Source organism: Gambusia affinis, linkage group LG07, assembly GCF_019740435.1.
Source record: "Gambusia affinis linkage group LG07, SWU_Gaff_1.0, whole genome shotgun sequence".
Taxonomy (NCBI): Eukaryota; Metazoa; Chordata; class Actinopteri; order Cyprinodontiformes; family Poeciliidae; genus Gambusia; species Gambusia affinis.
In genome coordinates, this window is record NC_057874.1 from 2,121,853 (window position 1) to 2,137,334 (window position 15,482).

General features: G+C 40.1%; 1 protein-coding gene across 2 annotated transcripts; it reads right to left on the bottom strand.

Annotated features, from left to right (window-relative positions):
* Nucleotides 1-259: 259 nt before the first annotated feature.
* LOC122834158 (carbohydrate sulfotransferase 11-like) lies at nucleotides 260-15,135 on the bottom strand. 2 transcript variants are annotated; one of them, XM_044122320.1, is made up of 3 exons: nucleotides 14,533-15,135; nucleotides 4,450-4,523; nucleotides 260-1,485 (listed from the first exon to the last, which is right to left on the bottom strand). In XM_044122320.1, exons 1-3 carry the CDS (start codon nucleotides 14,624-14,626, stop codon nucleotides 640-642), a joined length of 1,014 nt encoding a protein of 337 aa, XP_043978255.1. In that variant the 5' UTR covers nucleotides 14,627-15,135; the 3' UTR covers nucleotides 260-639. The 2 variants fall into 2 exon arrangements, with proteins under 2 accessions (XP_043978255.1, XP_043978256.1); XM_044122321.1 differs by having other exon boundaries at nucleotides 14,345-15,111.
* Between the last annotated feature and the right edge of the window lie 347 nt (nucleotides 15,136-15,482).

Genomic DNA, 15,482 nt, shown 5'->3' on the forward strand with positions numbered 1-15,482 from the left:
GAAGGCCCACGATCCAAGGCACGTCTGGAGACATTCGCTGTCCACACATGATCTGGATACGATTCATTCTCCTCCTGCAGCCTCTAGAGCAGCGCTGTCCAAACACTGGAAACGTTTGCAAACAATCGGGTGGCAAAAGTGAGTATAATTTAATCTTACATAAATTAGAGATCCATTTTCAGACCGGGTTGTTTCTGTCATTGACACAGTCCATCTATAGTTCACTGTTGAGCAAAAAACCTAAAGCAAAACAATGAAATTTGATCTAGCATTTTATTAAAAATATTACATTTGTGTGGCAAATGGATACTTTCTGCCTTACAATTTTGGCACACATGGCAAAACGTGTGGACACCACTGCTCTGGAGAGATCACCTGTTGTGCAAATTCACCTTTGAAACAGCAGAAAACCAAAACTTGAACAGCATTTCACACATTCAGAGCCAGTGACTAACAGTTAACTCCACGTCTTCCATAAAATCTCATTTGCCTCGTGAGTCAGAAACTCCTATCTGCTCATGGGATGTCCTCGCCAACTTTTGTTTTTCTCACCTGCTCAGATATGAAAACGTCATGTTTTTCCATAAAAGCAGAAAGAGAAGCAGGTCCATAAGTTTGTGTCTGAAAGACGTCCCGGCCTCATCTGAACTTGAGGTAGGCTGGAACCGAGTAGTTGAAGAGCAGGAAGTCCATGCGATACAGATTGTAGAGCTTTTTCTGGTAGAAGGGACTGATGTTCTGGAAGAAGTTGGCCGCCATATCTCCAGTAGTCCTGGTGCTTTTGGACGAGGCGGGGAAGTGGACCTGCTGGTCCGCCCCGGCTAGCTGCAGCACGTAGCGGGAGTCCTGCTCCAGCGTCTCGTACTTCCCCACTATGTCGTAGTGGATGAGGCAGGGGTGGCACAGCGAGTGCACCCGCTCCCAGTGTTCGTTGAAGGGCTCTTCCCGCTGGGTGGCGGGGTCCACGAGGTAATACACAAACTCCTCAAAGGAGACGTCGTCCCCTTTCTCCAGGGCTTCTGGCCGAGGGTCTGGCCTGTGCCGGCGGATGATCTTTGTGCCGTATCGTTTATGGAAAGCTGTATTGTAACTCCGCGTGAATTTGTTGCGGTACGCAGAGACCAGTCGCTCGAATGGCTCACGCACAAAAATGAACTTCAAGTAGGAGCGCAGGCGCTGGTTGATCTGGGGGGTGGAGTACTCGGACAGAGTCCGGAGGTTTCCCGGGACGTGGGCCTCGTTGGCGGGGATGGCTAGCGGGTCTTTGTGGTCACCGGAGACTCCCGTCAGAACCATGAGCACTCTCTTCCAGTTGGTGCAGGCTACTTTGGGCACGTAGCAGTACAGTAGGCCGTGCTGGTCGTCCACAATAATGTGCTTCAGGTCTTCGGGGATGAGGACTCTGCGTTTGCGGGTGTAGGAGCGACAGGCCTCCTCCAGCAGCTCCCGGCGACCCTGATGGACGGCCGCCACAGCAGACTCCACCTGTTGGGGAACGAAAACCAGGAGCAGATAGTTTAGTTTGGTTCAGAAATGGTTTTGGACAGAAAAGTAGCACACTTTGTAAAACATTCATGACATTTGACTTTTGATAAATGCATATCACACATATCAGATGGTTTTTGCTTTTTGAAAATGCTAACAGGACCATGTAACATTTCCCTACCATTTCACATATATGCACGACTCGGCGTTGTGCTGACAATACACAACGCATCTGGAAAACCTCATTCCAGATTCTACTACATGAATCTCTTTCCTCAGCAATTTACACACATATCTCCTATTTTGACAATGTGGAAAAGGTTTTTGAGAGTTTTGCAAATTTAAAATGAAGAAATCACATTTACATTAATGTTCACAGCCTTTGATAAATCCTTTGTTGATCCCCTTTGGCAGCAAGTCTTTTTCAACATGATGTCACCAACTTAGCTCCGCTGCCTGAATCACAATGTTCAGAGCCACAGCTAATTCACAACACCAGTCCCTAGAAACCTTAGGCAGGTTCAAGTCTGGACTCTGGCCTGGACCCTCAGGTGGTCAATTCAGAGGAGAATTATTTATTAAGACTATTTGGAAAAAGGCTGTAACAAAAACAAAATGTGAAAAAAGTAAAGTGCTGTGAATACTTTCTGGATGCACAGTATGTTGAAGATTATAGTTGATGGGTAAAAACCTCTTGTGCAGTGAACTGTACTGGAGGACATGCTCCTCATGAAATCAGGTGCAGGACATACAGGTACTCTGCATGTCATCAGGACTTCACTTCTGCATGGTGAGTGAAGCTCTGACTCCACAGAGGGTGGTCTCACCGCCGTTGGAACATGCAGCTACCTGGTAAAACCAGAGGTCATCTAGTTCACCCTGTTCTCCTATTGGCACAAATGTCTTATTTACTCTTTTTATTTACTCGGGCTGGCTTGGCACTGCAGCGGCCACAGCCCCAGAACTCAGAGTCTGACTCTGTGCCCGACCTGATGAACGGCTCTCTGTGTCTGCCGACAGACACTGGAACATCCAGGAAACACTGAGGGGCCACGCTCTGAGCAGCAGAACCTGGGCTGTACTCTCACGTAAACCTAGACCTCATCTGGAAGTCTGTCCATGTGGACAATGAGGGGACATTAATAGCAACTAGGGCCGTCCAAGACAAGCATGTTGTTGGGAGACAGCAGCAGGGTTTGGTTCGGTCACTGAAGGTCAACACAGAGGGTTTGGTTTTCAGGTGAACCAAATGCAACCAGGCCTGTCACCTTAACAAATGTTGCTGGATGATAAATAGTCCCAAAAGTTATTGCGGTCAACGATGATCTTGTTTTGAGGCCGTTTTCAAGTAATGACATCATAATGCAAGGACACCCTCTCAAAGGTCAACACATTTTAAATTTTAATAAACTGAAAATGGAAGACATTTTAAATATCTATTAGCAGCTACGCTATGAAGCTTACAGGAACTGTGATGTGCTGTAAACAATCACATGGTGAGTCCGGCCACCGCATCACTGCAGGCCATAAAATGTCTCATTTATTCCTCTTATTCTGACTTTATTGCTCCATTTTTGGAATCTTCCTTCTTCTTTATGTAAACTCAAATGGAGTTTTGTCAGATTTTAGCGTTTGTAGAATTTCTCTTTTGTCTTTGGTAAAAAACCTCGAGTCGTTCCTTCTGCTAGCACTGGACATGCATTTTGGTTTTGGTTGTATTTTACCCAGAATGCCCTGCACTAGATAGGAGAGCAATTCTAAATCTTTTGCCGTCTATCCAATACCAATAGGCCAATATCATCAATACCGATACCAATATCAAAACCTTTCATTATGTAGGTTTGCATATCGTCATACTGCTGACCTCTAAGTGTTTTTCTGTTTTTTTTTCTTAGAAGAAATGTATTAAAATCTAGAACAGAATTTGGACAAAGTGCAAAAAATACAATTTGAGAGCAAAACAAAAATCTGTTTTTGGGCAGAACTGAGAAGCTACAGTAAGATGAAATTTCAAGATACCAATATTGACATCGATCTGCTCATCTCTTTAACTTTTATCTTACTGATTTAAAATTAAAGGAAAAATTGTAGAATTCAATAAGTTATAAGAAATTTCTTACAATGTCACTACGGGCTCAGATTCTATGAGGCCAAGATCTCTCCGTTCTTCAGAAGGGGAAAATGCCAAATTGGTGGTTTGTTGAACACCAACTTTCCCCACTTTACGTATTTACTCTACAATATTTAGAGCTAATTTTGCCCAAACCTCTAAGTTTTAAGAGCTGCAAAAGGTTGAGTTGGGACAAACAGACACATGAGTGTGTCTGGCCAATAACTTAAATTTTTCTGTCAGGAGTTAAGACCTGAGGTGGAAGGAAACTGGGAACAGCTGCTGTCTTTACACAAAACACTTCAAATCTGAAACAGTGGACAGGATGAGGTCTCAGTGTACAACCAACACAACCAACAACGAAGGCAGCAAAGGATAAAATGCAGGTGATGAAATAGAATATCTCAAGGTCTCATCGTCTGGTGATGCTTTCTGTTGTTAAAAATGGAAAAATATTGAGAACTATCAAATTCAAAGAGAAGGTTTATGCACTCAAAAATCTATTTCTGAGCACATTTTGAACAATAATAAACTGAGAAGTGTTGTCAACTAGATCAGTAAATGAAAAATATACATCAAGAGAATAACTTATTATATTCTGTGACTTACTGTATGTAGTTGTAAAATGTTTTTAACAATCACTGCAAGAGAAAGAAGTGGTAAAACAAATATAACAAAATGGCGATCATCTGCAAAGTAGCATCTTAAGGCTCAAAACGTCTGAAGCAGTGCAATTTGACTACAAGACACAAAAATCAAAGGGGCTTATAACGCTGCCCCAAAATAAAGAAACAAAGAAAACAAAACAGCGTTCAGGTTTCTGAAAGAAGGGAACGTGTTCCCACACCACTGACCTGTTCCCCCTCATAGAGGCTCTGCAGGGGGCTCCTCCGGGTTTTCTGCCCACTGCTCCGCTCCGACAAATGTTCTGAAGAACAAAACACATCGGTGACAATGTTCATGTCACAAAACACACACTCTCACACACTAGACATTAGTAGGTGTTGGCATTTTTAAAGGGATGGGAATCTCAGACAATAATGCTGCAGCATCACAACATGTCAACAAACAACGAGGATAAAAACTCTGAAGTTTAAGAATGAATAAAGCGACCGGCTGAGTGTAAAGCTCAGGGTGATGAGGGTCAGTCTGAGCCTTCAGGTCGTTTTACCCCACAGACTCAGACACACACACACACACACACACACGCACACGCACGCACACACACACACACACACACACCCACACACTGACCATTTCACACAACCACACTTCAAGCAAATGTGGTGAATCTGTGGTATCAGAGGACAAACGTTACACTGATGAACAGTCACTTCACACTTTATGAAACATGTGTTTGCTTTGCTGGATTAGTGCAACAATCTGTAACATCTAAACTGCCCAAACAGCCAGCAGTCACCACAGAACATCCCTGAAAATGTAAAAAGACCTGCATTAACAAAGAGTTTGTAAGACTTTCAAAGCCAGGAGGTCCAGGGAACAACGACAAAACTCATGAAGGGCAACAAGAGAAATCTTCTCATTTTAAGCCACAGACACCAACACATGGACCTATAGAGTTACTTCATTTTGGGGGAGCTGCAGTGTGGAGGTAACAATATCCAGACCAGTGTTGCCAACTTAGGGAGTTTGTTGACATATTTAGTGACTTTCAGCAGGTCAGACCTTTAAAAGATCAGCCAGAAAAATTCAGTTGGTGCACCTTTAAATTAAGATCCTTTTTTTAGTCGTCCCCATCTTCCACGAATACTGTGACCTGCTTTAGTGGCTAACCCTGTTTCACATTCAGTTTCACAAATATGATGGATGAATTAAAAAGGGAAATATGAAGCCTGGATTGGTGATATGGGCCTGGGGTCTAACATTTGCTGTTGTGTTATTCTATTTTTACCAGAACTGTAAGCTACAGCTAACATGCTAACATGCTAACAATGTAAAAAGCCAGAAAGTTTAAAGAAGGATTTCAGCATTTTGGATCAAAAACAACCAAACATACGTTCACTTTTTAAAAGTTTTATTTCAATGATCCGTTTCACTTGAATCAACCCTTAAACATTTTATACTATATATTAAAAATGTATCCACTTACATAAATAATATCAATATCTCAGTAATAGGAGTTATAGACACATGATTTTCCTCTACATGTTATATTAACAACTGGAAACAGACCAGAGACTGCTCCACTTATGAGTGGATTATTATAAATTAATATCATTTTAGAAAAAGATGAAGCAGCAGAGCTGGTAGTTCAGAGGATGAGCTGCAGCCGTTTCACATGTTGCTCACTCTGTGTGCTCTGGAGAGCCCAGGACGCCACACACACAGCACACACACAGCACACACACACACACACACACCCACACACACACACACACACACACACACACAGCACACACACACTGCAAAAATGGAATGTCTGACTGTACTGGGAGTATGAAGGGCAGACATAGCATTTTAAATTTTAAAATGTAATGTGTCACAAAAAGATCTAAAAGACAAAAATTGATGTAGTCCATATATATAAGAATGTTATATATGTCTGTCTATTACGTGATCTACATGCAGTCCTACTCAATAAGTCAGAATTTTATGAAAAAGTTCATGTATCTCAGTAACTCGGTTCACTAAATGAAACTCAGATCATTTCAAGTCTTTATTTCTGTAATGCTGATCCTAAAAGCTAATGAAAACCCTTTAGATTAGAATATTGAGAGGATTTTACACTGACCCACATCTGGACGCAACAACAACAAAAAAAAAAACATTCAGTGCTTTAAACTTTACATTTTCCTAATGCCCATTGTCAGAAAAGTCACAACATTTAGTATAGTGTTAAAGATCCACAGAGGCTGGAAGGTGTTGATGTTTTTAGAAATAATCTTTCCTCATTTTTGATCATTGTACTCCAGCTACTCTATATACTTACTTATATACTTATACATTTACTTGCGGTTAAACCGTTTCTGTTTTTATTTCTTGTTATCCTTTTTTAAAAAAAAATCAAACACTATTTTTACCATTACAATAACATACAAAAAGAAATAAGAATATCTTTCCTGGAAGCATTTCTGTTAGCGCTAGCATAAATTAGCTGATGGTACTGATCGTGCTTCTGGAACAGATCGTCCAGATAGTTTCTGAGATGGAGTGTTGAATACTATAAAGTGACTCCCAGGCCATTGCTAAATCAGAAACAAGTCTAAATTGGCTTATAACTCAAATACAAGAATAACGCTCCACCTAGCTAAGCTTTAGGTTTTTTATTTTTCCTCAAGAAGAGCTGCATCAGCAGAAAAGAGAGAGATTTATCTGCTGACTCAGAACCACATTTCACGCATAAAAACATCCAAAGTCACGTTTTTCTCCTCCTCCGTTTAAAGGCCGGTGAGCAAAGGTAACGTCTGGTTGGGTTTAGGAAATGACTAACACCTGGCAGACAGCGAGCTTCAGCAACAAGCTGAGATGACACACATTGTGTGACATCATCTCCCTGCTAATGCAGCATCATGGGAAATCTGAGTGGCTCTTTGGCGAAAATATCAGGACATTAAGTTGGCCAATTATTCTACAGGAGCAAATTAATGTTTAAAAACAAAATATCCGTCTAAAAAAGAGGGAGAGGGAGAGAACTGAATTGTTCACTAAAGCTCGGCTAAAGACGCTGATCGATCTCACTTTGGAACTTTTCCATTTGAAACATTTCGGTTTCACCTGGTCTGGTGTGAAAACCCTGCAGCTCCACTAGTCACACAACCACAGCGCAGGAAATGCAAAACGCAGGAAGGCCCATGTATGTTCGTCCTGTCTTGGCTATGAACGGAGCTCTGTTTGAATCCCACAGCCCCCCCACCACCCCCATCCCCCTTCAGCTTCTAATGCCGAGGAGTCACTTTGCTTGAAATGCTGTAAAAGGAAAAGCCTCATCCTTTTATGTGAAAAAAGAGAGTAAATCTTTCTTATCCTGTCAAAAAGCGTAGAAATGATGTAAGTGTGGAGCCAGACCAGTTCTGGACAAAAACCCAACAGTAAAAATCACCAGTCACGTCTTTCTCACCACCTCTAAATACTATGAACACATGACAAATGGTGAATTAATGACTTTTGGTTACGCTGAAGCTTGACACACATTTGCAGACCCTGAATTTGGACACAGCTATAATATTTATGTAGGTAAGATAAAATTTGACTGATTGATTAATAAAGAAAAGCATTTCTGAAGGGAACTTTTCAGAATAAAACATGGAGGTCGTGTCAGAAGGAGTGAAGTCTAGGAAGCAGAACCAGCTTCATTTATCAAGTTTGTGCAGACAAACAGGGAATCTGGTCCAATTTTATTCTCAAAGATATTTAAAAAATAATTACATTAAAAAGGGAAAGTAAAAGCTAAAGGTCAAAAATACATACATTGACATGCTAAAACCACAGCGCCATACAGTGGCCTGGCATAAGAACTACACTGCTGTGGTTGTCGAGGTTTTCCGCGGTCTCGTCTAAACGTGGAACGTTCCCCCAACCAACCAACAAAAACATGATTTAATTAGTGCGTCCATACACTTCAAATTCAGGCTTCTCTAGAATCTCATAAGTAGAATTTTTTTTTTGTTCGTTTTGCAAACGGGCAAATTTATATCTGCAACAGCGTGCATGATGGGAATATTTGCAGACATCTGTGCGCAGCCTGGACGTTGGTGATCGTGGTGCCAAACACACAGCAGATCAGAAGACCGTTGAGCCCCAACGTGAGCAGAGAAAAATGATTTGTTTGGAAGAAAACAAAGTGTGGGAGGATTTTTCTTGTTTTCCTCAGTTGCATAACTCCATCTCTTGGGGACGACAGAGTCACAAAAACTTCTGAGAAACCAACTTTATCATTCCTCTTTACTCCTCTCCTGATTAGACCGTCGACCAAACCATCGCATCATCACACAAATAAGAGTCTGTCAGGTATAGATCTAGTGGAAGGCTGTGCTCAGAAACAAAGTGTCATCTCTAACAGGTCCAGGTGATCCCATATGGAGAGCGTTCAGCTGAAGGAAATGTAATCTGTGCAGCTTGTTCTGATGGGTTCTGAAGAACGCCATGAGTAGTTTCATCTGCTACGGGGCAAACCTGCAAATCATTTGACAATAACAGCTTCCAAAACAGATGGTCCTGATCAGATTCAGAGGAACCAGAGGACTGCTTGTATAATAACTCTGCAGCCGTTAACAGACAGGCTGAGGAGGGAGAGCAGTCCTCCTCTATACCTCCAGCCTGCAGTACATAAGAGTCGCTGTGTTATGTAATAATGCAATAAAATCTTCAAAAGGTAATAAAACGTCATTGAAATGGCATTATGTAATAATCAACGCAAAACATAATGAAATCCTTAAACACATTTTGCAAAACCTTCTGCCACATTATGTAAGAACTTTACATTTTGCAATGATTTGACATTTTATAATAATGTGGCGCATTATGTAATAAAATGTTTGTGTTCATTACGTTTCTAATAACAATCATGTTGAAGGTTACATAAAATTTTAAATTGAAATTTTGGTCCTTTAGTTTCCTTTTCAGACTCACAGCCAGAACCTGCAGCATTAAACTACATGTAGACGATGAAAAACATGTTGACATTTTGCTAGAAAATGCTCACAAATTTTGAGATTTTTCTCAGCAATGTTCTAGAAAAACGTGGAAATTTCTAAATTTGAAAAGTCAATATTTTGATTAAAAACTCCCCAGAAATTTTTAGACTTATCTAAAAAAAAAAAAAAATTCTTTGAAAAGTTTTTTTTCTAGCAAATTTCTACAAAACTTTTGAGTTTTCTGGTAGAAGTTTCCTCTTCCTTTTCTATCTACAACGGCCCTAAAACACTGTTGTACCAACACGCTATCCAACTCAAATCCCATGCTTCTTTCCAGAGAATTGTTTTAGCCTCCAGCCTCCATCTGCTGCTAATTAAACCTCTAGAACAAACTACATGAGAGGTGTCACTCCACATCTGGATCTGCAGTGTTACCACTGTCATAAACATCAGTCCTGCTTCCAGGATCATGTAAGAGGAAAACTCTGGCAACGGAGAGAAATATAACATAATTCAAGACAGGTGCATGCAGCCTCAGGAAGCCCTCTAAAGCTTTGAGCTGCCAATAAAACATAAACGGATTCAGATTTATCTTTAACATAAAAACATCACTCTAAACAATGCCTGGACTGGTTATGCATTATTTATATAAAGAGCAGTGGAGACGCCACACTGTGTGAGAGAAAGCAAAACGGATCTTTATGTTCTGGAAATAATTGCAGCAATAAAGTGAAAGGCAAATGAGGATTCTGCCACTAGCCAGTCAGGACGACTAAAGCCTGGTTCACACGGAAACGTTTTTGTGCCCAGATGAAAATAACTGTAAAACTCCTCACTGAGACTGACCTTATGGATTCAGTAACAGCTTCTACACAGAAGAGCTGCTGTCAGTGAGCTGCTGGTTTCCATCAGGTCACCTGTTAAGGCCAGTAAAGCCTTAACAGAATATCTATCTAGAAATGAGTCAAATGGAGGCAGCCTGCTGGAGCAGAAGGTCTCTGATCATTTCTTCTTTTTGGAGTTGTGGAATTTAATGTTTAGGATTTTAATCTCTGGTAATATCACTGGACCATGTGGCTGAAAATGTATTGTGACATTGATTAGCTTTTTATTTAAATATCTGAATTATTGTCCAACTGGTGACGTGTCACTTTCTGTTTATCCAGGTTTCTCTCCACCATGGTTTGTTCATTTTTAAGCAGTAGACGTGGGTTGTGCTGTGGTGGCGCAGCGGGTTAGCACACTCCACGTTTGGAGGCCTTAGTCCTCGACGTGGACGTCGCGGGTTTGACTCCCGGTCCCGACGACCTTTGGCGCATGTCTTCCCCCTCTCCTCGCCTGCTTTCCTGTCTGCCTACTGTCACAACAATACAAGCCACTAGCGCCACAAAAAAACTCTTCAGAGAGAGAGAAAAAAAAAAAAGCAGTTATGAGACGTGATGGAGAAACCTGAAACTGCTGCTGCGCAAGCTACTCAAGAGGCTGTTGCTAGGTAACCTAAGAGTGAGCTAGTTGATGCCATCGACCTTGTTTAACCAGCTGTGACTGTTTCCTCAGCCTACATCCCCCAGAATGCTGTGCAGCTCCAGATCAGAGTTCAGTGAAGTTATTATCTATTGATATTGATCACATATTTACTGCAACATATTATTATTGATTTATCAGTTGAGAATGGTTGCTTTGAGACATTGTTATGTAATATTTAAAATGACATAATAATACAAGTTTGATCAACTCATTTTGTAAAAACTCTCAACACTGAAACTGGAACATATTCTAAATATTCTAAGAAAAACACAGAAATCAAATGCAACCGAAATAAAAGGATTATGAAGTCTGACAAAAAATCCTCCTTCAAAAAATATGAATCATCCAAACGGGAATTATTGAGCTCATTTTAATTGATCTCTCAATTAAAGATTACCTGCTCATTGCAACAGGCTTGTGAGATTAATACAGCACCTGTCTTCAGTCAGAGGCCTCTTCAGATTCGCTGCAAAACTGGCTGCAAAACTGCCAACAGCATCAGCCTCCACACCGACTGCTTACACATGATACGAGTTATGACAACATTTCATTTCTCTTTGGCATAAGTAGAGAATTAGCAGGATGTTTCTTGGAACATTTCCACTTCACTTTCACATCTGCAGTATATGCACTGAAAAGCCGCACTGAGTCTGTAGCTTAGTGTTGTGGGTTCAGAGTGCCAAAGTACAGAAAAAAAAACTACAATCCTAGAATAAGTGCAACCCAAGCATTCCTCTGTTTACTGAACGTCTTGCTGCTCCATGTAGAGTTTAGACAAACAGCCTGACCTTTAGTCCACATGGAGCAGAAAAGAACTGTTCAGCTGTTCCAAATATGGAGGAATTGTTCATGCTTATTTCTGAAATTCATTTATTCAAGCTGAAAGCCAGCAGGCTGTATTAATCTGTCATAAACATGCTGCTTTCCAAGTGCATTTGAAGTGCATGAAAGCAGAAACCCCAGAGTGACTCTTCCACCGTCCTGCACACGGCTTCATTCATGCAGACGCTCCAGAACGGATCTGAGACACCAGGCAGGAGAGCAGCAGAGGGACAGTCAGCACAAAACTTTACTTATGACTCCCTTCACCGACACGTTCAACCCGATTCAACATTTACATGGATTTTAACCTGTTAAAAAACTGACTGCGACTCATCGCTTTATTTTTTTAAACATAAAGATTCCAATAGGAATATCGGCCAATAGTAGCACAACTTTCACATGTTGGTAACAGTCTCAATAAGTTAAATTTGGCTGATATTTACACCTGCTGCAATAAATCAGTTAATCTTATGAAAAATTAAAACAAGCTCAATAATTTCCATTAGAGTGATTTTGTTCCGTTCTCTCTCCAGGCTTCAGTCTGGTGTTTTTGTCTGAAGGACATTTTTGTTTACAGAAACTTCCTCATTTATTTTATTTGTTGTATATGTTGCTTGTTTATTTCTTTGGATATTTAAAATGTCTCCAGTTTCAGTTTTAAATGTTCATTAGAATTGAAAGTTTATTGATTTTTGACAATGTGTCACTTCATTATTATTAGATAACTAACAGTAACGGCATAACTTCACATTCCAATCAGCGTTAGAATAGTTAGGCTTTTTTATTATAGTTTAGTTTTATTTCATTGTGATTTTTGTTTGTTTAATTCAGTTTAAATGAGTTTTTATGGAGGGTTTACTATTAACACTGTTTAACTTTAGTTCAGGTTTTACTATCATAATAGTTTTGTTTTTCATAATTTGGTCAATTTGTAGGAACAGAATTCAAAAAGGTTCAAGTATTGTTAATATTTATACATCAGTTGGGATAATAAATGGTCAACCAAAGATATAATATATAAAAAACTATTTGACAGTTTGGACCACCAGCTCACTGCTGCTTTCTCCAAACTTTTTCTGTTATTGTTTAGCAGACAGGCTGAGGATGGAGTGCAGTAATTTGCAGAGGGCTGACGTAAACTGCTGTTGTGGGAGGAAAAAAAAATAATAATCAGTTTTGAAAACCGATTCTTCATTTATAAACACAAAAATGAAGAATATCATATCTATAATAGCAGTAAGTTTTAGATAGCTTTATAAACTCACTATATAGTTCTACATTTAGTCAAAGGTTTTCACCAATCATTAACATTGTTTTATATTTATTTAAATGAACGGAAATGTTCTCTCAATTTCAGTCGTTATTATTTTGTTTTTTTAGTTAACTATAATGTATCACAGCAGCTGTTGATGCTGCTGTTGAGCAAAACGTTGGACGTTCTGCTCAAACCAGCTGCTGCTCAGTCCGGATTATAAAACTGATGAACTACTGAACTCTGGGCTGTTGAATGTTGGAGGCAAAAATAATCCTAACCAGGACGTCCCACACTGTGACACAGCTCATCTGATTGGTTAAAATCCACTAAGACAAAACATATTCAGGAAACACTACAAAACAGTACACAAAAAGAAATCCCTATAATTATTACAACACATAACTACACTGTGTGACATCACAGCAGGGACCAGATATTCCTCTGTTATTCCACAGTCTGTGGATGAGGATGAGGAGGAACAGAGAGAAACCATGGTGACAATCAATAACGTACACAGACAGGGAAATGCTGCGTTGCAATAACTATTTGTCACTATTGGTCCAGTGGTGCCCCCAAGGGGAGACCAGAGGGGCCATGGTCCCCCTGGAAAAAGTACCAGTACCCCTCCAGAGAGTCATGTACAGGCTTTTATATATAACTATATATATTATATATATATATATATATATATATATATATATATATATATATATATATATATATATATATATATATATATATATATATATAATAGATAGATAGATAGAGATCTATCTATCTATAGATATATTTTTTCTGTTCACCTTTGTCCCTAATGGGGTCGGGGGTTGCTGGTGTCTATCTCCAGCTACGTTCCGGGCAAGAGGCGGGGTCACCCTGTTCTGAGTTCTGGCTGTATTTTTAGGATTGGTGTCTAAACTCTTTCAGCCTGTAACTGCATCAGGACACTCCTAGATTTAGCTCCACCCATTAACTCCGCCCCATCTTGCTATGCTGAAGCATCCCAGCAGGATGCTGCTGCCACTACCGTGTGTCACTCCAGGGGATGTACTGTTCTGACTGATTAGTGGTTCCATTGGATTTTATTAAGGAGTATCAGAGTAATTTGGGGGATGGATTCACATGCCAATGATTTTACGATTTTATTTATACAAAGAAATTATGATGATAATGATAATAATAATAATAATAATAATAATATACAAGGAAAACTGTAAATCTCATCATTCCTTCTACTTCACACATGTGTGTGATTTAGATTATACTTCTTGTAATAAAATCCCATTGTTAGATACTGCATGAAATATGGAAACAAAACCATAAAATATTGAGAAAGACTGAATGGACTTCATTATTAAGAAAATGACTTGGTGCTCCAATGTGCAGAATACACATGCGCACAAGAGGGTGCACTGAAGCACAAAATAAGATTTTTAAAGTATAAATATAGAAACATGAATTTGAATTTTAATGTATTATGTTGGCTGCAGGAATGACTGCTTCACATTAAATGATTGATAATTCCAGTTAACCTGACGGGATTTGCCCCACCTGAATGGATTTCAGTGGAAGGTGTTCTTCTTTTGTCTCTGGTTGGGATCCAACACATTCTGATGAATCGGGCTCAGATTGAGTTTTTTACCCCAGATATAGATGAATGTCAAACAGACGTACTGGAACACAGACAAGTATTTCTGTTCCCACCGCAGGGTTATTTATGTATTTGTGTTAAAGCTCACCTGGCCTCAGACTGCTGTTAAAGTAGAAGATGACCACAATGAAACATCCCAGACACAGGGCAGAAACCATCCGAATCCCTCTGGGTTTCCTCATTCTGAGTCTGTGGAAACGACCGAGCAGCTGGGCCGACTTCTGCCCGGGTTCATACAACCGGCGTCCGTCCTCTTCCTACTTTATTACCGATAACAGCACCGAGCCGGCCCGCTCACATCTCACGGCCCTGGTTATTTTCTCGCGCATGTTTGCATGTCCGTACCGGAGGACAAAGCGACGAAAAGAAAAGGAGAGGAAAAAAAGGTGTGGGGGGGCAGCGGTAGCGAAACGAGAGCCCGCTGTTCTCCGGTATTTTTTAACGGTTACTATGGCGTTTCTGTGGGCTGCTGGAAAACCAGCCGGACGGGCTTCATTACTGCCAGCGTCGTCCGAGCGGAGGTCACCGGCTGCTCCGTTCCGTTAAAGGGCTTTTATGTGACCCTGCGGGCCTTTTCTACTGTTCAGTTAACCCCTTTCTGCCCAAAACCCAGAGGTTTGCGGTTACTCTTAAAGTAAGTCGTCAAGTTGTTGTCTCTGTGAGTGGACTTCCGGTCACCTTTCTCAAAGTAAAAGCTTTCCACAAAAGGGCCCGGATAAGGTCCACAAACTACCCAAATCAAAGACATTTTTTTGCTCTGAGTCCTGGCCATTTGAAAAAAACAAACAACCAAACAAATATATATATATTTGTTTCAAATTTGTTGTAATAAAAAAAAAATACATTTCCATTTATAGAGGTTAAAATAAAGTAAAATATTTGTTCAAATGAGGATGAATATAGTTATTTATTTATTTCAAGAATAACCCCTTAAAACCATCTCAAAGGGATATCAAAAGGGTCCAGTATTTTATGGGATGTTGGTATTTTTGGAAAAAATGTAAAAAAATAAAAATAAAATAAAATAAAAATCACAGT

Excerpts from the sequence above, each read along its gene's own strand:
- LOC122834158 (XM_044122320.1), bottom strand. The coding sequence starts at position 14,626 with ATGAGGAAACCCAGAGGGATTCGGATGGTTTCTGCCCTGTGTCTGGGA. Across the intron at positions 4,524-14,532 it reads TAACAGCAGTCTGAGGCCAG|AACATTTGTCGGAGCGGAGC; the intron begins GTGAGCTTTAAC and ends TTTGTTCTTCAG. Across the intron at positions 1,486-4,449 it reads GCCTCTATGAGGGGGAACAG|GTGGAGTCTGCTGTGGCGGC; the intron begins GTCAGTGGTGTG and ends GTTCCCCAACAG.